This window comes from Eurytemora carolleeae, unplaced genomic scaffold (assembly GCF_000591075.1).
Source record: "Eurytemora carolleeae unplaced genomic scaffold, Eaff_2.0 scaffold1162, whole genome shotgun sequence".
In the NCBI taxonomy this organism is placed as follows: Eukaryota; Metazoa; Arthropoda; class Copepoda; order Calanoida; family Temoridae; genus Eurytemora; species Eurytemora carolleeae.
This window is the reverse complement of record NW_019397056.1, coordinates 65,414-85,724: the sequence shown is the minus strand read 5'-3', so window position 1 is coordinate 85,724 and position 20,311 is coordinate 65,414. Positions and strand designations below refer to the sequence as shown.

Sequence of the window (20,311 nt, the reverse complement as noted above, 5' to 3'; positions counted from 1 at the left end):
TGCACCCTGATGGTGTAAACCTTTGATATTTCAAACTTAGGTTATTTGATCTATACAGACTTCTATATATGTACTTTGCTTGTCTGTCTGAGAGTTTCTTTGTTTGTTTATCTCTATGTCTGTCCAAGAAACGTCAAACGGCTGAACCGATCGGACCCAAATTTTGTGTGGGACCGTACATGACCCCAAGGAAGGTTTTTTGGAGGCTCAAAATTACAAAAATGTGTGTCCAACAGTTTTTATTTTTGTAAAATTTAGAAATTACGCTAAAAAAAATAATGAAATCCGCGAACATTTTTTTGTTTTTTATTGTGCATAGAGCAGATAAAAATAGTCATTGTCAATCATTCAGAAATCTCTTATGTCTACAAGAGTGAGTTGCAATGATAAAGAAATTTTAGAAAATTGGGGTTTTTGGCAGAGATTTTACTCTTTACACTCATCTCTGAAGTTAATCTAAACAGTTCTAAACCCACGTTAATCTAAACAGTTCTAAACCCACGCTAATCTAAACAGTTCTAAACCCACGCTAATCTAAAAAGTTCTAAACCCACGCTAATCTAAACAGTTCTAAACCCACTCTAATCTAAACAGTTCTAAAGCCACGCTAATCTAAACAGTTCTAAACCCACGTTAATCTAAACAGTTCTAAACCCACGCTAATCTAAACAGTTCTAAACCCACGCTAATCTATGCAGTTCTAAAGCCACGCTTATCTAAACAGTTCTAAACCCATGCTATGCTAATACAAAGTGATTAAAGAGAATGTAGGCGTAATTTCGAGCGAACTTTTATATACAGATTAGTATTCAGATTCACAACAAGTACCCTTCAAACATTTGTCTGATCAAGGATGCAGGAAATATCCATTTTCTTTTACCTAAATCATTTTCTTTTGTGAATTTTCTATTAAAAGTGAACTGCGGAGTTATACTGCAGTTCTAAATAATGATTAGTAAAGGAAATCGTTTTAAATAGAAAAAGAAATGAAAAAAAGAAAGATTTCATTCTTGTTACGCAGATAGATGTGGAATTAACGAGTACTGTTGTAAATTGGACTTGCCCATATCTTTGAATTACTTTAGTGCGGTTGCTTTTAACAAAAAATACTATTCGCAAAATAATCTTTGTAAAATCCTGTTGTACCATTTAATCATAAATTTTTTGGGTTTGAATTTTTAAAAAAAACGAAAGTGCCCGTTATTGTTAAAATTATTCATAGATTATTTTTTAATTGACGTTTCTTTGGGGTTTGAAGAAGTATTTGTCCACAGATTTTTCTATAATTTGTTGAAATAAAATTTTTCTTGAATTTGGAGCAGATTTTCTACAGATACTCTCTGTACAGGTGGTTTAAGATATCTAGAAATATGTTATACAGATGGAGCAACTTAGCCTTCAATATACAAAATCTAGATGAAAAATATTTACGGTAGAATAACTCCAGGTAAAACAATTTAAAAAATTGAGTTTTTCACTTCAGATTATTGATATTTCACACTATAAAATCTCACATTTCATTTTGATATTTAAAACTATGAATTATTTCAAAATAAAAAGTTCTAAGGTTGAAACTTGAAATATCAAAGGTTTACACCATCAGGTTGCTCCGATATTGACCATTTAAGTTTTTATCAAAGACTTGATTCATATGTTCAAAAAATATGACCACAGAAGAGAATGTCAACGTAACATCATGTAAATCATGTTTAATTCTTTCAATTTCCTCTTTATCCCTGCTGCTACAGTTGACTTTTTACAGAAAATAGTCAATTTTCAGAAGAAAAAAAATTCATCATCGTCATATCTCATATAGTCAGCTCTGCAGGCCGTCTAGCCATCATGGTGGTTTTTTATTTACAATATTAGGGATGTATTTACTTAAATTTTTTTTTTTTTTCATTCTTATATTTAAAGGAAAATTTGGAGTCAAAAATATTAATGGCAGCTAATCTACGATGATTGTGAGATTATGCATTTTAAAAGTTTTTGAATTAGCTAAATATTGTAACTAGAAAATAAGGTGGACTAATATGAAAATGAAAGGTGCAACAGCAAATTTGTAATGTGTCATTTTTGTTATATCGTCGTTAATGCGACCATCATTTGTGCTACCGTCATTTATGCGACCGTCATTTATGCGACCGTCATTTGTGCTACCGTCATTTATGTGACTGTCATTTATGCGACCGTCATTTGTGCACCGTCTTTTGTTCTACCGTCCTTTGTGCAACTGTCGTTTGTGCTACTGTCATATTGGTGCTATCGTCGTTTGTGCTACCGTCCTATTTGTGCTACCGTCATTTGTGCTACCGTCATTTGGTTCACCGACATAGGGTCAAATGACTAAGGGTCAAACAACCAGGGTCAAACAACAAACGGTCAAAAACGCGACAAAGGGTCAAAATGGAAAAAAATATTTTATGTAATATTTCAGGGTTAGGTTAGGCTAAGACAATTTCTGGGCCCTATGGGGGCACTATGGCTAGGACGGCTAGGGGGCTGAGCACTGCGGCTACTAGTTCTAATGGACATAAAAATAGTTCATATTAACCCAAAAAAGTCTAAATGAAATTTTGCCCGTATGCTGCACTTTTTGACCCAATGTCGCATTTTTGACCTTTTGTCGTTTTACCCTAGGTCGTTTTACCCTATGTCCGTTTGACCCTATGGCATTTGAACCTAGGTCGTTTGACCCTATGTCAGTGAATCCGTCATTTGTGCTACAAGTAAATTTTTCGATAAGTCATTTTTGTTATGTCTCGAGATAGGCATCGTTTTTGTGAACGACTAAAATTTTGAAAACGAACAAAATTTTCGGGCATTTTTTGCATTTCTACAATATATTTTTACAATCCCGTTGGCCCCCCAAAAAGCAGCAAAACTTTTCTCCTCAAAATCAAAAGTTCAGGTAAGCAAAAATGTCTAATTCTAAAGTTTCATCGAATTACAGAATTGCAATGAGAACAATTTTTTCAGGGGAAGTTGTTTTGAAGGATCAGTTCTAGGCAAAATGTGGTAAAAATAACGAAGAATATCTATTTATTTATAGTTTACGCAAGTTGTGTGGATTATGTTTACATATTTTTATATATTATATAATAATAATTTGATACAAATATATAATTTAAATTTTAGTTATTCTAAACTTTTGATTTTGAGAGATAAAAGTTTCGCGGTATCTTAAAAATGTTTAAAAATAACATGCAGTAGAGTTGCATAAAAAGGTACGATATCTATCTATCTATCTATCTATATATATCTCTATCTATCTATCTATCTCTATATATCTCTATCTATCTATCTTTTTGTCTCCATTGTCTGTGCATCATCTCCCATTAGGGTTTGTTTTTATCGCATTGTTATTGATGTCTAGTTATATCTAGGAATAAAACAGTTCTTTTCATTTATTATTTCAGTTGTTTTGTTCTTTTTTGATCCATATATCTCATTTTCCTGTAATATATTATTAGCTGAAGAGCCCGGCATTGTCCAGGTTACAAATAGTGGCTCCCGCCGTTTACCCGCGCTTGGAAATCATGATTCATGAAGTGCCCAGCGTTGTCCGTGGAATTGAAAAAATTTCAGTCAATTTGGTCTTGTCGGTTAGCCTGCCATTGCAAACATATAAATGAGTGCAGAGCTGAACCAAGTGTAGAAAGAACAATTATTTATTTACCATAAATGATAGACATGAATAAAGCTAGATATTTCCGGTTGTCAGTTTAATAATTTTAATCAGTTAGTTTTAGATTTATTTTCATGTTTTCTAGCACAAACATATATTTCGTAATGTTATTCTACGCTTTAGCCTGGATTTCAAATTAAAAATGTAAATAACTTTTTTTTTGCAAAAAACTATTCCTAATAGCGCAAATTATATTTTTCTTGGACAACATAACATATTTATAAACTGTATTAAAGTTATCCATTTTTGTCACATTTTGTAATCCCAATATTTCTGCAACCTGTTGATGTAGTCAAACTTTGAATTGTGTCCGATTAACTATTCTAATACAGCAACATCATCAGGTTGCAAAGTTTTAGGGATTTGAAAATTTGAGATTGAGGCAAAAACTCAATTCCTTTGACATAAAAATTTCTAAAATCAACTTAGTCACTTTTGCTTGCATTGCTTTTATCCAATGCTTTCAAAATATTGATAGTGTTTTTTTTATAAATAATCAGATTTATAAAACAAAAGTTTGTTGAATATGTTCACTGCAAACTACGCAGAATGCAAATATATGCGATTAATAACAATTATATGACTTTGTGACCTCAAAACTCCTCTAGTTTAGATTAACAGCACAAGTAAGATTTCAATCTTGCTATTGACCTGAGTTTGAAATATGCTGGATCAAAATGTTAATATTTTAACAATGAAATTTGCAAAAGAAAATATTTACTTTTTGATAAACACACATCCTAAACATACATCCTAAACACACATCCTAAACACACATCCTAAAACATAAATGTATAATACTAGACTTTTAGGGCAAGCTTAAATTCAGAATTTAAATTCTCTTTTGACGGTCTAAATCCTTTCCATGGGTCACGTTATAGTTGCCACACAAATGTTCAATTATATAAAAGATAAATAAATCAAAAAGTAAAGTTTGTGGAACACAATTTTTCCTCCTGACCCATGGCCATGATTAAAGATTAACAATTCAGAATTTTAACAATTTTAAAGAAAATATGAAACATAAAGTTTATAAAAACAGAGTTTGTAGTTAAAAGAATTTTTATACTGGAAATTAAAAACTTAAACGAATTGTGGTTTTTTTTATTTTATTTGTCCCTTTTAACATTTTAAACGTTCATACAGAGAAGTGAGGTAGTTTCTTAAATATACATGAAAATATATGTAGAACAATGTTTTAAACTGTTGAATATTGCTAAATGAGGGTTAGAGCCAGTTGTTTTAAGTAGTTTATACATCTAGAACAAGTGTATTTAAAACAATTGTTAAATGTAACAAATATTTCAAGGATTTTTGATCATGCTACAAGTTTAAAAGTTCCATGGATTTTCTTATTATTTCAAAGATTAATCTTAATATATTTCAAAGATTTTCTTGTAATCTTACTATATTTCAAGGGTTTTTGTAATAAATAAAAATGCTCAAATATTTCAAGTAGTTGTGATCATTCTATTTCAAGGAGTTGTGATCATTCTATTTCAAGGAGTTGTGATCATTCTATTTCAAAGTTTAAAGTATTTAAATTCGTAAAACTGCTATGGTCAAAATTCTGAACATTTTTAAGGATTTTCGTAACATTGAAGGAATTCTGAAATGATTTAAGGATTTTATTAAAATCTTAAGAATTCAGAAATAGTCCCAGGTGTTTTTGTTTTATAAATTGAACAAAACTTCAATAATTTAGTTGAGCTTACTTTACAATTATTCAAATACAAATTTGCTATTTTAGTACTTTGATGATTTATACAGTCTTATTTTTCCTTCAGAGCTTCTGAATCTAATTATGCTTGAGGGGCTTCTGCAGCTTCGGCGGCGGCAGCTTTGGTTTTAGCAGCTTCGGCTTTAGCAACTTCTGCTACGGCAGCTTCGGCTACAGCAGCTTCGGCTTTAGTAGCTTCGTCAGCGGCAGTTTCAGCTTTAGCAGCTTCGGCGGCGGCAGTTTCGGCTTTAGCAGCTTCGGCGGCGGCAGCTTCGGCTTTAGCAGCTTCAGTGGTGGCAGCTTTGGCTTTAGCAACTTCAACTTTATCAGCTTCAGCTTTATCGGCTTCGGCTTTAACAGCTTTGGCTTTAGCAGCTTCAGCTTTAGCTGCTTCACCGGCAGCAGCATCTGCTTCTTTGGCTTTGGCATCAGCTACAGCAGCTTCAGCAGATTTGGCGGCAGCAGGATCAGCATTAGTCTTCTCGGCAGCATTTACTGGGCCCATTAAAGTTTTAACCTGAGCTTCAAGCTTTTGAATTTTAGTAGCACAGTTTGCCTAAACAATTTAATATTAATAGAATTCATATATTTTTTCTTTCTGAGAATAACATTTTGTTTCGCGCCGGTCGGCGACTTATAAGTTAACATGAAGGACTGAAATGGTTTCTCTCAGAACGAAAGGTACAGAACGGTAGAAGGAAAAGTTTATTCATCTTCAGGTGTTTATACACTAAAAATACATAATAATTAGAAAAATACAAATAATTTTTATCTATTTACATATAAAAGTTATAAGAAATTAGTATTAATTACATACCAATGACGCTCTGGGGTACAACTAGATTCTTCAAGTATTCAGTCAACACTGACTGATTTATGGATAAGTTTGTATATAGTGCAGTACGGTCAATGTTTGTAAACAAAACCGGACCAGAATAAACAAAAAATTAAGGAAATAGGGGCGTTCAATTTTCTTATGTTAATTCATTAAACCACAAAAGATCGCGATATAAAACTCGCGAAACACATTTTTATCTTATATCTCAGGTCAAAATTTGTATAAGATGTTGCTCCTGTGTTTGAAAAGATTAACAAGAAAAAGGCCTAACTTCTGGCAGACATTAGACAATTAGACAATTAGACAATTAGACAATTAGACATTAGACAATTTGTATTAGATGTTGCTCCTGTGTTTGAAAAGATTAACAAGAAAAAGGCCTAACTTCTGGCAGACATTAGACAATTAGACAATTAGACAATTAGACAATTAGACATTAGACAATTAGGATTTATGTCGATTATCAAGTTTTTCTGATCAGAAGCCATGCAAATTTGCTGCTTGCAAAAATACAAGAATCAAGGTATTAATTAATTCGAATCAAAAGTTCCCAATATGAAAATCTAGTTTATACATATTTTTTCAAGTTGTTTGCATGAAATTAAAACAGATTGAGCTGGAAAGTCTTGTGTTGGATACCCTTATTCCAGTTCACTTAATTTCAAGTTTTACTTTTGATTATCTAATCAATCCACTCTTTTGTATATCTCTGCTAGCAGAGGGGAGGAAGGCCGCAGTAATTTATTTCTCGTCCGAGCCACCTCAAAATCTCGTCCTTCGTTTATTATGTGTTTTTAAGTTTTTAAATCTTGAAGATAAAGCTATTTTTTAAAAATCAGGCCACGTTAGAGCATAAAATATGGATAGACTAAGGTATTGCAATGATTACATCATGTTGAAATCTTCAAAGCCGTGAGAATGATGTCAAACTTTATTTAGGTGAAACTTCAATCTCTTCTGCCTCCGTAATGGCTAACCTTTGTGATACAAAACAAATAGCAAAATATTTGGCATACCTCTGCCTATAATTTTCCCCATGGAACCACCCGGAAAAATTCTATGGTTTTCGCTAAAATTAACAAAACAGATCAAAGTTCTATAAACTTGGAATTATTTGTGGTATTCTACACATAGAATATCTGAAAATGCGCGTAAAAAAGGTGAATATTTTTTAGGACATTGTACTCAAAAACTTAAATTCTACTGAAAAAATTTCTTTCTATTTACAAAAATTTAATATTTCGTTAATGCTCTAACGTGACCGGATTCTTAAAAAATTGTTTTATCTAGGAGAATTGAACGCTTTAAAAAGATAATATTCGAAGGACGAGGATTTCGAGGTGGCTCGCAGTAGAAATTGAGGAGAATATGGATCGGACTAGAAATTGTTTTGGCTGGCCTTCCTCCCCTCGCTAGAAGCATGCTGGGTTCCGAATAAAAAGGGTTCTCTCATTGCAGGGGAAATCAGTTCCAAAACTAACACTTTGCCTATTTTTAACAACGAGTGTTAGAAATGAGCCAAATCTGCAAAGTTATCTTGCAGATTTTAAAAGTAGAGCATTAGAGCTTTCCAATGATGTACAATTTTTCATATTTTGACATCAAACATGGGATTTATATGGGGGGGGGGGTAAAATTTACTCCCCCCCCAGCGTATCCTGGTTTTCAAGTACCCCAGTAGGGATGGGGTTAAAATAATAATAAGGTATAAAAATTAATTTTTGATGATATTGGTTTTCATTTTCAAAGATACACCAATTTTGAAACAATTACCGCATTTCAGCTAATGTCGCGTTTTCGGAACATATCCTGGTTTTGAGACAATTACTCGAATTCATATCAATGTCAATTTTCAAGCATTTACACGCTAACGTAACAAAACAAGTTTTTTTGATAAGGTAAAATATAAACAAAATAGAAAACAAAAAAATACAGATTAAATATAGATTTCAATAGAAATCCGGCAAAAAATTCTTTTTTTTTAAATGTGGGATGTTAAATCAAATTTTATCTCTTATATAACAAACGAAATAGGGAGATGAAAATTTTAGAAATATTATAGCAATTAATTTAGTCTTCATAAGATAATTTTTATTTTCAGTGATTTATTTTGTAAGTTATGAAAATGAGTTTTGTTCTGAATTGAGGATTATATTTAAAAAGGGGTAAGTGGGTTTTGTCTCGAAAAGGCGACAATGATTCAAATTCAGGATATGTTCGAAAATGAAAAACTTGTCATTGTCTTGAAAACGGTCAAGGGTTTTAATATAAAAAATACTCCGTTTATAACTTTGATTCCAGAAAAAAAATTATAGATTTGGAATTGTTATCCTTTCATGCTTAGTAAAATGTTGGTTATAGTTTTAATTATCGACTTTTACTCTGGATATGGGCCAGGATCCTAAAAAATCCAATCTTTTAATTTGTGCCCATTTCTAAATGTTAGAAATGGGCCAAGTTTTTGTTTTGGAATTAATGCATATGTCCCTATCTTGGCTGTTCGGTTTTGGTGGCATTTTAGACACATAAAGTTTAAATTATTCTGCAGATTAACCGAAAAAGGAGATAAAGAATCGATACTAGCTGCATCTTCTTAGATTAGAATCACCTGTGCAGCCGTTGTATTCTGTAATTGTGCAGCATATTCTTTTATCTTAGCATTCAATTTTTCAACCTCATCAGACTTAGTCTATAAAAATCATTATAAATTATCATAAATTCAAAAGAATGGAACGGCCGAAACAAAAGGATACAAACGAAAAAGGAACAAACAAAGCAGAAATAAGGAACAAATGAGGAACGAACGAGGAACAAATGAGAAACAAATGAGGAACAAATGAGGAACAAATGAGGAAAAATGAGGAACATATGAGGAATAAATGAGGAACAAATAAAGAACAATTAAAGAACGAATGAGGAACAAATGAGGAACGAAAGAGGAACGAAGAGGAACAAATGAGGAACAAATGAGGAACAAATGAGGAACAAATGAGGAACAAATGAGGAACGAATGAGGAACAAATGAGGATCGAATGAGGAACGAATGAGGAACAAATGAGGAACGAATGAGGAATGAACAAGGAATGAACAATCCAGTTGAAAGCCAAATTAAATGAACCTGAAGGGACGATTTAAAAAAAAAGAATGTGCTTGGCAGTCTGCCCCATTGTATTTACTATAGTAGTCTTGAAACATGAGATATTGCTTATCTCTACACGTAATTTGGATATCTATAGAGGGGGAAAAAAGGTTAAGAAAAAAACAGTTGACTCATATTCTCTAATTGGCTGATAGATTTTATTCAGTTTCAGATTGCATGGTTGGACCTTTAGTTACTAAATTAATCTGTTTAAGTACTAAAGATACGGGTTATGCCTTTAGTAAGGGATTAGCAATACATACGTTTTAATTCTGGACCGGTTTCTAGGAAAACAACATTGTTGTGGATTAGCAATACATAAGTTTTAACTTTGCACCGGTTTCTAGGAAAACAACATTGTTGAGGATTTTTTAAAGATTATTCACCTTAACCTCATATTCTAAATTTGCAGCTTTTGTTCCGCATTCAGACATTAAATTCTCAATTTCCTCTTTTGCTCCCCTAAAGATCAATATGTTAATATGATCTTGATCCTGATCTTGATCCTGCTCTTGATCCTGATCTTGATCCTGATCTTGATCCTGATCTTGATCCTGATCTTGATCCTGATCTTGATCCTGATCTTGATCCTGATCTTGATCCTGATCTTGATCCTGATCTTGTATTACCTCTCTAACATAAGGTTTCCTGCTATAGAGATATTTTCCTTCTTCACATAAATCAGGTTAATCATTGAAACTAAAAAAAATTAATTTTTCTAAATTGCATTATTTTTTTTAACTTGATATACTTTTATAAATTTTTTTTATTTGCATAAATCTTAAAATTCGAGCAATATATCTGAAAACTGAGGCAGTAGGTATTAAAGCCCAACTTTAAGCATAAAGTGTGTTGAGTGATAGCAGGCTATCCCAGGGAACTTTTATTTATTTTGCTTTAAGTGAAGTTCAGGGCTCAAATACAAGTGTTGAATTACCATTGGTCCAACCTGCAGTTTACGTCACCATTCGCCGGGTCATTTTGAATTTGCTTGTGTAAAGTGAAACATATATCGGATAGATTGAGATCAGGATGAGTAGCTTAAAAAATCTACAACAATTGGTTCGTTCCTTACTTATCCCAGCTCTAAGAACTATAATGTAAAGACAGAATTTGAGGTGTACGCATTTTTAGTACTGCAGTGTACTATCTCTGGGTGGTAAAGTAAACAGAGAGTGTCACAGCCTGCCATGGGATCCATAAAAAGCAATGAAATGATGATAGTCGATACTTTTAGGGAATTATCAAAAAAATTTTAATTAAATACTTTCCCCCCTCATCCCTTTGTATATGGGCGTTTGTGTGACAGGAACATACTCCGGAGAAACTTTAAAATAATTTCTCTAGAAAAATTCTGGAGAAATTCTTTGGAAATTTTTTAGAATAACTTTTTAATTCTGTGGAAGCAAATTCAGAGAATTTCTTGAGAAATTTCTAGCTAAATTTTGTAAGTGAGTAAGAAAAGTGGTAGAATTTTGGAAAATTTTACATTTAAAATGGTTAAAAAACAAAAGATTGGAAAGAGAATATTTAAAAAAAAATAATAACCATAGATTAATAATTCAATACAGATAGAACAGCTGTTTTATGAAGATTTATGGATTTTTATGTTTATTGCCACAGGGTTATTGTCAACGAAAAATATCTAAATCTTGATAGAACGACATCTCTTGTTCTATCTGTATTGTTTTTAATCTATGGTTGGAACTTTGAAAGGAAGACTGAAACCTGAAATTTTAAAAGGAAAGGGTGCTAGACGCTTTGAACTAAAACTTTACCTAGAGCAGCTGCACAGCTGATGAAGATTAATATGGCGTTATTCATTTCCATTCAATATTTGTAGAACATCTGCAAAATTAAAATAGATATTAGATTTAAATATCAAACAAATCAAAACAAAAACAAGAGATAATGCCAAAATATTTATTTATAGTTTGATCCCCCTCCTCCTTCCATTGTCTCTATATTAAATAGTAATCTCTGGTTTTCTGTCTGGTTGTATGTTGGATGGGGTGGGAGTCATGCCTTTAATTTTAAAATGATTTTTTTGTGATTTGTATGAAGGTCAAACTAGCAATTAACACTAGGAATATTAATGATAATAATCGCAGTCAACCCTTTATCCTCTAAATAATTTACTTGAACTCCCTCCATATTTGTATTTCCAAAGTTCAATAAATAAAAAATTATATTGATACTTTTCCCACAAATGTTCTCGTTATTTTTGAAAAAAATCATGTTTTCCAGATTTAGATGCACCCGTAGCTGATGACTATGATGCTACTACCCCTAGCTGCTGACTATGAATATGATGCTACTACCCCTAGCTGCTGACTAAGATGCTACTACCCCTAGCTGCTGACTATGAATATGATGCTACTACCCCTAACTGCTGACTATGAATTTGATGCTACTACCCTTAGCCTCTGACTATGATCCTACTATCCCTTGCTGCTGACTATGATGCTACTACCCCTAGCCGCTGAATATGATGCTACTATCCCTAGCTGCTGACCATGATGCTACTACCCCTAGCTTCTGACTATTATGCTACTTCCCCTAGCTGCTGACTATGATGTGACTACCCCTAGCTGCTGACTATGATTCTTCTATCCCTAACTGCTTATTATAATGCTACCACCCCTAGCTGCTGACTATGATACTATATACTATCCCTAGCTGCTGACTAAGATGCTACTACCCCTAGCTTCTGACTATGATGTTACTACCCCTAGCTGCTGACTAAGATGTTATTACCCCTAGCTCCTGACTATGATGTTACTACCCCTAGCTGCTGACTATGATTCTACTACTCCTAGCTGCTGACTATGATTCTACTACCCCTAGCTGCTGACTATGATTCTACTACCCCTAGCTTCTGACTATGATGTTACTACCCCTAGCTGCTGACTAAGATGTTATTACCCCTAGCTCCTGACTATGATGCTACTACCCCTGACTACTGAATATGATGCTACTACCCCTAGCTGCTGACTATGATGCTACTATCCTTAACTGCTTACTATGATGCTATATACTATTCCTAGCTGCTGACTTTGTTGTTTTAAGTAGTAGGCAACATCTAGAACAAGTGCATTTAAAACAATTGTTAAATGTACCAATGATTTCGAGGCTACTATCCTTAACTGCTTACTATGATGCTATATACTATTCCTAGCTGCTGACTATGTTGTTCTAAGTAGTATGCAACATCTAGAACAAGTGCATTTAAAACAATTGTTAAATGTACCAATGATTTCGAGGCTTCGATCATGCTACAAGTTTATAAGTTCCATGGAGTTTTTTTTTACTATTTCCAGGATTAATTTTCGTAATACCGGAAGAGTTCTGTTATACTTTTTGTAAAATCTTAAGAACCCAAAAATAATCCTAGATTTTTATGAAGAAATAAGTATTTTTGTTTTGTTTTATTTAATTGAACAAAACTTTAAGAATTTAAAAACTACACAATAAAACAGTTTTAGTTGTGCTTTCTTTGCAATCACACAAAATTTAAACACAAGTTAGGTATTTAGTATTTCAAAAATGTTTCTAAAAATTGTATTTTTCCTTCAGCGCTTCTGATTATGCTTTAGGGGCTTCTGCGGCTTTTGCAGCTTCAGCTTTAGCAGCTTCAGCTTTAGCGGCTTCAGCGGCAGCAGCATCAGCTGCTTCTTTGGCTTTGGCATCAGCGGCAGCAGCTTCGGCAGATTTGGCAGCGGCAGCATCAGCTTTAGCTTTCTCAGCAGCAGTATTAGCAGCATTTACTTGGTCGGTTAAAGTTTTAACCTTATCTTCAAGCTCTTGAATTTTAGTATTACAGCTTGCCTAAACAATTTAATATTAATGGAGTTCATATATGTTTCTTACTATGAATGTTTATTGATTCTATATATAAGGTCAGAATTGTTATAATACGTTTCGCTTATCTACAGCGCCTGTTTTAGAATTTGCTGCTTGTAAAAATACAAGTAATCTGTTAATAATCGGTTTGAAGAAAAAAATTCCGCTAGGAAAATCGAATAAAAATGGAATCTATACAATTCTTAATAGTAGATAACGTAGATAAGATAAGATAAGTAAAACCTCTTAATATTTTGTATTATCTATGGTTAGGAATGAATGAAAAAGAAACATTTCTGTGTAAAATCATTTTGAAATAAGTAGATTTGTCATAGTAAATAAGCAAAAAACGCGCCGTGACTTTGTTAAATATTGTAAAATGTACATCAAATACAAAAATACTTTTATCACACCCGCAAATATAAAAATATAATAATCATATGTCTTAATTGTAAGTTCCACTGATTAAAATAAAAAAAGATAAATGTTCCAATTAAAATGAATGTAATGTGACCTCAAATTCTTTTTTTAATAGAATCCATTTTTTTAATGAAGTGAAACGAACAGAGCTGGACACGGAATCCCAATATCCAGTTTGGACACTTTCTTTTAAAATATCACTATAGTCTAAAAACAATGAGAGTTCTCTAATTGAGTGGCTTGACACTCTGGTCAGTTGAATTTTAGACACTGGATATCATATATAGATTAAAGGATTCAGCAGATTAACATACAGAGAAGATCAAGCATTGATCTCAATATATTCAGTATAAAATATTGTCCAGCTCTGGAATTTGTACTGAACCAAATACAAACTTAGGTCAAGCTTTGTTTAATTATGCAGTTAACATATTGCGTAAATAAAGAAAGTTTCGGTGTAAAACTGTTTCTTCATAGAATAAAATCACCTGTTCAACCTCAGCATTCTGTACTTGTGCAGCATATTCTTGGATCTTAGCATTCAAGTTCCCAACCTCATCAGACTTAGTCTAAAATTATTATAAATTATCATTAGTACAAAAGAATGGAACTGATGGAACAAAAGGATAAAAACGAGCGACGAGGGAAGGAGGAAAGAAAGAGGAACGAAGGAGTAACTAACTAGGAACAAACAAGGAACAAATGAAGAATGAATGAGGAACAAACCAGGAACAAAACCAGGAACAAACTAGGAACAAACAAGAAACAAACGAAGAAAAAATGAGGAACGAATCAGGAGGGAAAGAGGAACAAATGAGGAACAAATGAGGAACAAATGAGGAACAAATGAGGAACAAATGAGAAACAAATAAGGTACAAATGAGAAACGAATAAGAAACGAAGAAGAACAAAAGAGTAAAAAATGAGGAACTAATGAGGAACAAATGCTGAACAACTAAGGAACAAATTAGGAACGAATAAGGAACAGACAAGGAATCAAGCGAAGAACATTCGAGTAATAAGCGACTCACCTGCAAGCCATCGTAAAGTAACCTGGTAAGACGATTTAAACAATAAGAATGTGCTTAGCAGCCTTAACCATTTTATACACAATAGTAGTCTTAAAATATGAGATCGGAAATAGCGCTTATCTCTAAATGTAAGTTAAAAAAGGTTAAAAAACAGCTGACTCATATTTTCCCGATCTCTAATTGGCTGATAGATATTATTCAGCTTCTGATTGGTTGGACCTTTGTTATTATATTAATCTGTTTAAAAAGTTTGCTCACCTTAACCTCATTTTCTAAATTTTTGGTTTTTGTTCCGCATTCCGACATTGCAATCTCAATCTGCTCTTTACTAGCTCTAGAATATTAATATGTTTATTTATCATTGTTCTTGATCCTGATCTTGATCCTAATCTTGATCCTGATCTTGATCCTGATCTTGATCCTGATCTTGATCCTGATCTTGATCCTGATCTTGATCCTGATCTTGATCTTGTATTACCTCTCAGACATAAGGTTTCCTGCGATTGAGATATTTTCCCTCTTCACATGAACCAGGTTGATCATTAAAACTAAAAATAATTTATTAAAAAAATTTTTTAAGATTTATTTCTAATTTTTATTTTTCATCAATTTCATTTTTAACTGCTGCTGATGGAAGAAACTAGTTCTTTTTTCAAGGTAAATTTTCAAAAATAAAATTAAGCAGTTGAGCAGATTTTAAGGTTAGAACCATATGTAAAATTTTACTACGTTCTTAACCCTATTCCCTGAATTATCCCCCCCCCCCCTCCTCAATATTTTCTTTCAATATTTCGTCTATAACATTTCTTTCAATCATTTTGCAAAAAGTGTTCAAACAACTTCATGAGCCAGAAATATGACAAGCCATACATTGAGAGGAGTCCTGGACCTGGTGAATTTAAATAAGAATAAATATATTTAAAATTTGTCTAAGCTAAGCATATATTCAATCAGATTTCCAGAGAAATTTCGCACTTGCTCGCATTCCCTTTGTGGAAAAAATTATTAATCCAAAATACAAGTATGACAATGTACAGAACTAAATATGATAAAATTTAAACATAAATTAGGCAACGATGTGAACAGAAATTCTAGGGAATTTTTCGATAAAATTTTGTAGAAAAATTCTTTGAAAATTTCGAAACTAACTTTTTAATTTTGTAACAGCAAATTTAGAGAATTTCTTGAGAAATTTCCAGGAAATTCTCCAAAGTGAGTCAGCAATTAGCAAAGTGTTAGAATTTACTTTTTTATATAACCCTATTAAATTACAAGGTTAAAACAACTATGGAAAGAGGATATTCGCGTAAGAACATAAATTGGAACTTTTCAGGCAGACAAAACAAAAAAATGAAATTTTAAAGGGCGGGGGCGCAAAATGCTTTGAAATAAAACTATACCTAGAGCAGCTGCGCAGCTGATGAAGATTATGGCGTTACTCATTTTTATTTAATATTTGAAGGAAACCTGAAAAATAAAAATAAGTATTAAATATCAAACAAAACAAAACAACAACAAGAATTAAAACCAAAATATTCATGTTAAATTTAATCCCTCCTCCCCCCCAACCTTTATATGATGTTCTATATATAGAAAGTAGTAATCTCTGGCTTTTGTCAGATTGTATGTCCAATCATAACTAATGAACTCGTCATTCTTTTCATTTTTTAATGCTATTTTCTTGGGATTTTGCATAAAAGTTAGTTTAGTGATTAACTCCAGGAATATTAATAATAATAATAATAATAATGATAATGATATTAATAATAATAATAATCGCAGTAATCCCTTATCCTCAAATGAATTTCTTTTTGTATTTTCGAAATGCAAAAAATAAAAAATATAACAATTTTCCTCGTTATTTTTGAAAAAAAATAATGCTTTCCATATTTTAGATGCTAATACTTATTGGTGCTGACTGAGTTGCAATTACCCCTAGCTGCTGACTGATGCTACTACCACTAGCTGCTGACTGATGCTACTACCACTAGTTGCTGACTATGATGCTTCTACCCCTAGCTGCTGACTATGATGCTACTTCTTATTGGTGCTGACTAAGATGCTATTACCCCTACCTGCTGACTATGATTCTACTACCCCTAGCTGCTGACTCTGATGCTTCTAACCCTAGCTGCTGACTATGATGCTACTCCCCATAGCTGCTGACTATGATTCTACTACCCCTAGCTGCTGACTATGATGCTATTACCCCTACCTGCTGACTATGATTCTACTACCCCTAGCTGCTGACTATGATTCTACTTCCCCTAGCTGCTAATTAACTATGATGCTACTACCCCAACCTGCTGACTTTAATGCTACTATTTCTAGCTGTTAATTAACTATGAGGCTTCTACCCCTGGCTGCTGACTATGATGCTACTTCCCCTAGCTGCTAATTAACTATAATGCTACTACCCCGAGCTGCTGACTATGAAAGAATGAAACAATTAATTTTTCTCCAGATGTTCAATAGATCAGCTGTTTTGGACAGATGTTTAGAAAAAGGAATAATTAAGATAATTAAATTTGAGATATTTTTAAAAACTGATATTTATATTTATCATATTTATCATAAAGTTGATGGAACTATTAAACTTCACAAAAGAAAAAATGACAATGTTTTTTTTATCATTTTTTCAAACCATAGAAATTAAACCGGCTCACGGCTTTACGAAAATAATTTCTTTTTTTCTGATCTGTATAAACACAACATAATCTTTAGAGAAGTATCGTTTGTCAAAGTTTTTAATAGGAATCTAGGAATGGGTTTAATATAAATATATTTAGACTTTTTTGTGAGAATTGGCTCTTGATTGTTCAGAAGTTGACTTTTGAATTATTCCACGTATCTAAAGGTCTTACTTACCTGTTTCTGATTTAATTTAGTTTTTAAAAAGAAGTCCTAAATCGTCACTGTTAAATGTGTACAAGTACTTTCCTACAGGGTTACCCACAAAGGATGAGACTTAAGAAGTCTCTTTCCTCATATTCATGATTCTTTGCCACTGTAAACGTGTTTCTTTCTTTGTCAAATTTGAAAAGCCATGAAAACTTAAATCCAAAGCAGCTAGATTTTATCTAATTTCAAGTCGTCTTTACATTCTCATACTTTGTGGGTAACCCTGTATGTCTAGTTGCTCAAATTGTCTTGCAGTAAGATTTCAATCCACGTAGATGTACTGAGTAAATCAAACTGTTTATACACTAGTGTTATGTGCTTTGTTTAGACCTGGGTAAACTTACAATCCAAGAAGAAGTTCTGAAAAGTCAACGAACAAAAAAGTGGCATAATAGGGACAAAAAAGTGGTATAAACGGAACAGAGAAAGTGGCATAAAAGGGACAAAAAGTGGCATAAAAGGGACAAAAAGTGGCAAAAAAATGAGTAAAAAGTGTGATAACAGGGACAAAAAAGTGGCATAAAAGGGCATAAAAGTGGCATAATAGGGGATAAAAGAGCATAAAAGGGACTATAAGTAGTATTACAAATGATTATGTCCGATTCAAAACCCTTTCTAAAACCCTTTCCCGTTGGCATTAAATTAACAAATTCCAATTGCCAATTTTGTTAACGTGTATCCCCAATGCAATCGATAAAAAATAGGTAATTCTTTTTTAATATAAGGAACTTTTGTTGTAATTTTAAGTAACAATTATCCTTTGAATCTTATCAGATCAATAATTTAAAAATAAAGACGTTTTTCGACAGCTTGAAATATGTTTAATTTTTACAATTTTTTTATTTTTTTCCTTAGCAAAAAATCATTAAGTAGCTTTTAAAGAGAACCAATAATTGAGAGAAAACAGAACAGTTTTTAAATCATCCATTCTTGTTCCGAAAAAACTTTTCAATGGTAAAAGGCAACTTCCTTTTATAAACATCATAACGGGGTAGTCAGACTGTGTAAAATTCCTAAACGAAATGAAGTTCTTGAAATTAAATATAATCACAAAATTCAGTTAACAAACACAACTTCTTGAATTCTATCAGACAGCTTTGTTAACGAATTTTAGATCTTGAACATTGTCAGAAAGTTTCATTAAAATGAAATTTTTCAAAAGTTATTAAAAAATTCCATAAACAAACACATGTTCTTGAATATTATCAGAAAGTTTCGTTAACGAACACAAGTTCTTGAACATTTATCAGAAAATATTCCGTTAACGAACACAAGCTCTTTAATATAATTAGAAAATATTCCGTTAACGAATACAAGTTCTTTAATATTTTTAGAAAATATTCCGTTAACGAACACAAGTTCTCTAATATTATTAGAAAATATTCCGTTAATGAACACAAGTTCTCTAATATTATTAGAAAATATTCCGTTAACGAACACAAGTTCTCTAATATTATTAGAAAATATTCCGTTAACGAACACAAGTTTTCTAATATTATTAGAAAATTCCGTTAATGAAAAGAACTTCTTAAAAAGTATTAGAAAGCGTAATATAAAGAGAAAGAAAAACTGAATTGATTGGGAGTAATCTATACGTAATCACGTGCCCACCCTTAGCTTTAAATGTATACTGTAAACATTAGAAATTAACAGGTAATAAACCTGGTGAAAAACAACCTCAAATATAAATCAGAAAGCATATCTATCAATGTGTTGAATAGGCTATATACAGAGCGTCCCATATCATATTAGATTATCTCCAATCTTTAATGCCAAAATAATTACACAAATACTCGAAAAATGTAGCATTTTCTGCCAAAAAATTGTATTAACCTTAATTAAATTTTCAAAATGATTTATTCTTCCTAAATTTTCTTATTTGTCCCCCAAATCGTAATTTTGATCCATTGCCAATGTCTAATTTGATGTGGGACACCCTGTATACCTACCAAGGATGGGTCTTTAAAGACGACCTACAAAACTTTAAATATAATTATTCTGGAAGCCTGTACGGGTGTCCCACGAAACAAAACAGTAGAAAGACGACTTATGTATTTTGAAACATTAACCACAAAATTCTCCTAGTAAGGAAATTCATAAATGTGGTCTGTATCTTTTTATGTTGTCAATGTTACCGGAGAAAATACGAATTTCAATTGTGAACATTTTATCATATTATCAAAAACAAACAGAAATTTCGCGTATATTATAAAAAGAAATTTTGTTGATTTTCAAAAGAGAGATTCTTAATTAGACACAAAAATGTATTAAAATTTTACAACTAATTTATCCCGCTGTGTTTTCTTTCTGATTTCAATATCCCACTGTGTCTCTAAACAAGAATCTTATTTGCAGTAAAATATTTTTTTCTTAATAAAACACCAAAATTAGGAATTTCTTTATGGTTTAAGTCGAAATAGAAAAAAAAACTTTAAAAGAACTTCATTATAAAGATTTTCTTTCAAGTATTGAATAGTTATAATCTGAATGAAGATATTATTCTGCCTCCAGCGGATCATTGAAATCCAAAACTTCAAAATATATTTACTTTAAAAGAACTTTTGTTCCAAATGTTAAATTTAAAAAAAAATGTTACCAGTAAACCAAATAAATAAATTCATCTTTGGAAGTATAGTTCTTTTGTAATCTTTAGAATATGTAAATTTATTAGTTTGTACAATTTCACAAGCGGCATGACTTTCAAAGTCTGTCCAAGCCTCAGGGCTTAGCC

The 20,311-nt window shown here is 32.1% G+C and overlaps 2 protein-coding genes across 2 annotated transcripts; both read right to left on the bottom strand.

The window, feature by feature from the left end:
- Nucleotides 1–4,783: 4,783 nt before the first annotated feature.
- Nucleotides 4,784–12,693, bottom strand: LOC111711465 (protein TolA). The gene is made up of 5 exons (XM_023485838.1): nt 11,164–12,693; nt 10,015–10,084; nt 9,772–9,847; nt 8,855–8,935; nt 4,784–5,964 (listed from the first exon to the last, which is right to left on the bottom strand). The coding sequence occupies exons 1-5, from the start codon at nt 11,213–11,215 to the stop codon at nt 5,491–5,493; spliced, it is 753 nt and encodes a 250-aa protein (XP_023341606.1). The 5' UTR covers nt 11,216–12,693; the 3' UTR covers nt 4,784–5,490.
- A 105-nt stretch (nt 12,694–12,798) lies between these two features.
- Nucleotides 12,799–17,862, bottom strand: LOC111711466 (protein TolA). The gene is made up of 7 exons (XM_023485839.1): nt 17,803–17,862; nt 17,548–17,619; nt 16,080–16,146; nt 15,158–15,227; nt 14,938–15,013; nt 14,137–14,217; nt 12,799–13,213 (listed from the first exon to the last, which is right to left on the bottom strand). Exons 3-7 carry the CDS (start codon nt 16,120–16,122, stop codon nt 12,971–12,973), a joined length of 513 nt encoding a protein of 170 aa, XP_023341607.1. The 5' UTR covers nt 16,123–16,146; nt 17,548–17,619; nt 17,803–17,862; the 3' UTR covers nt 12,799–12,970.
- Between the last annotated feature and the right edge of the window lie 2,449 nt (nt 17,863–20,311).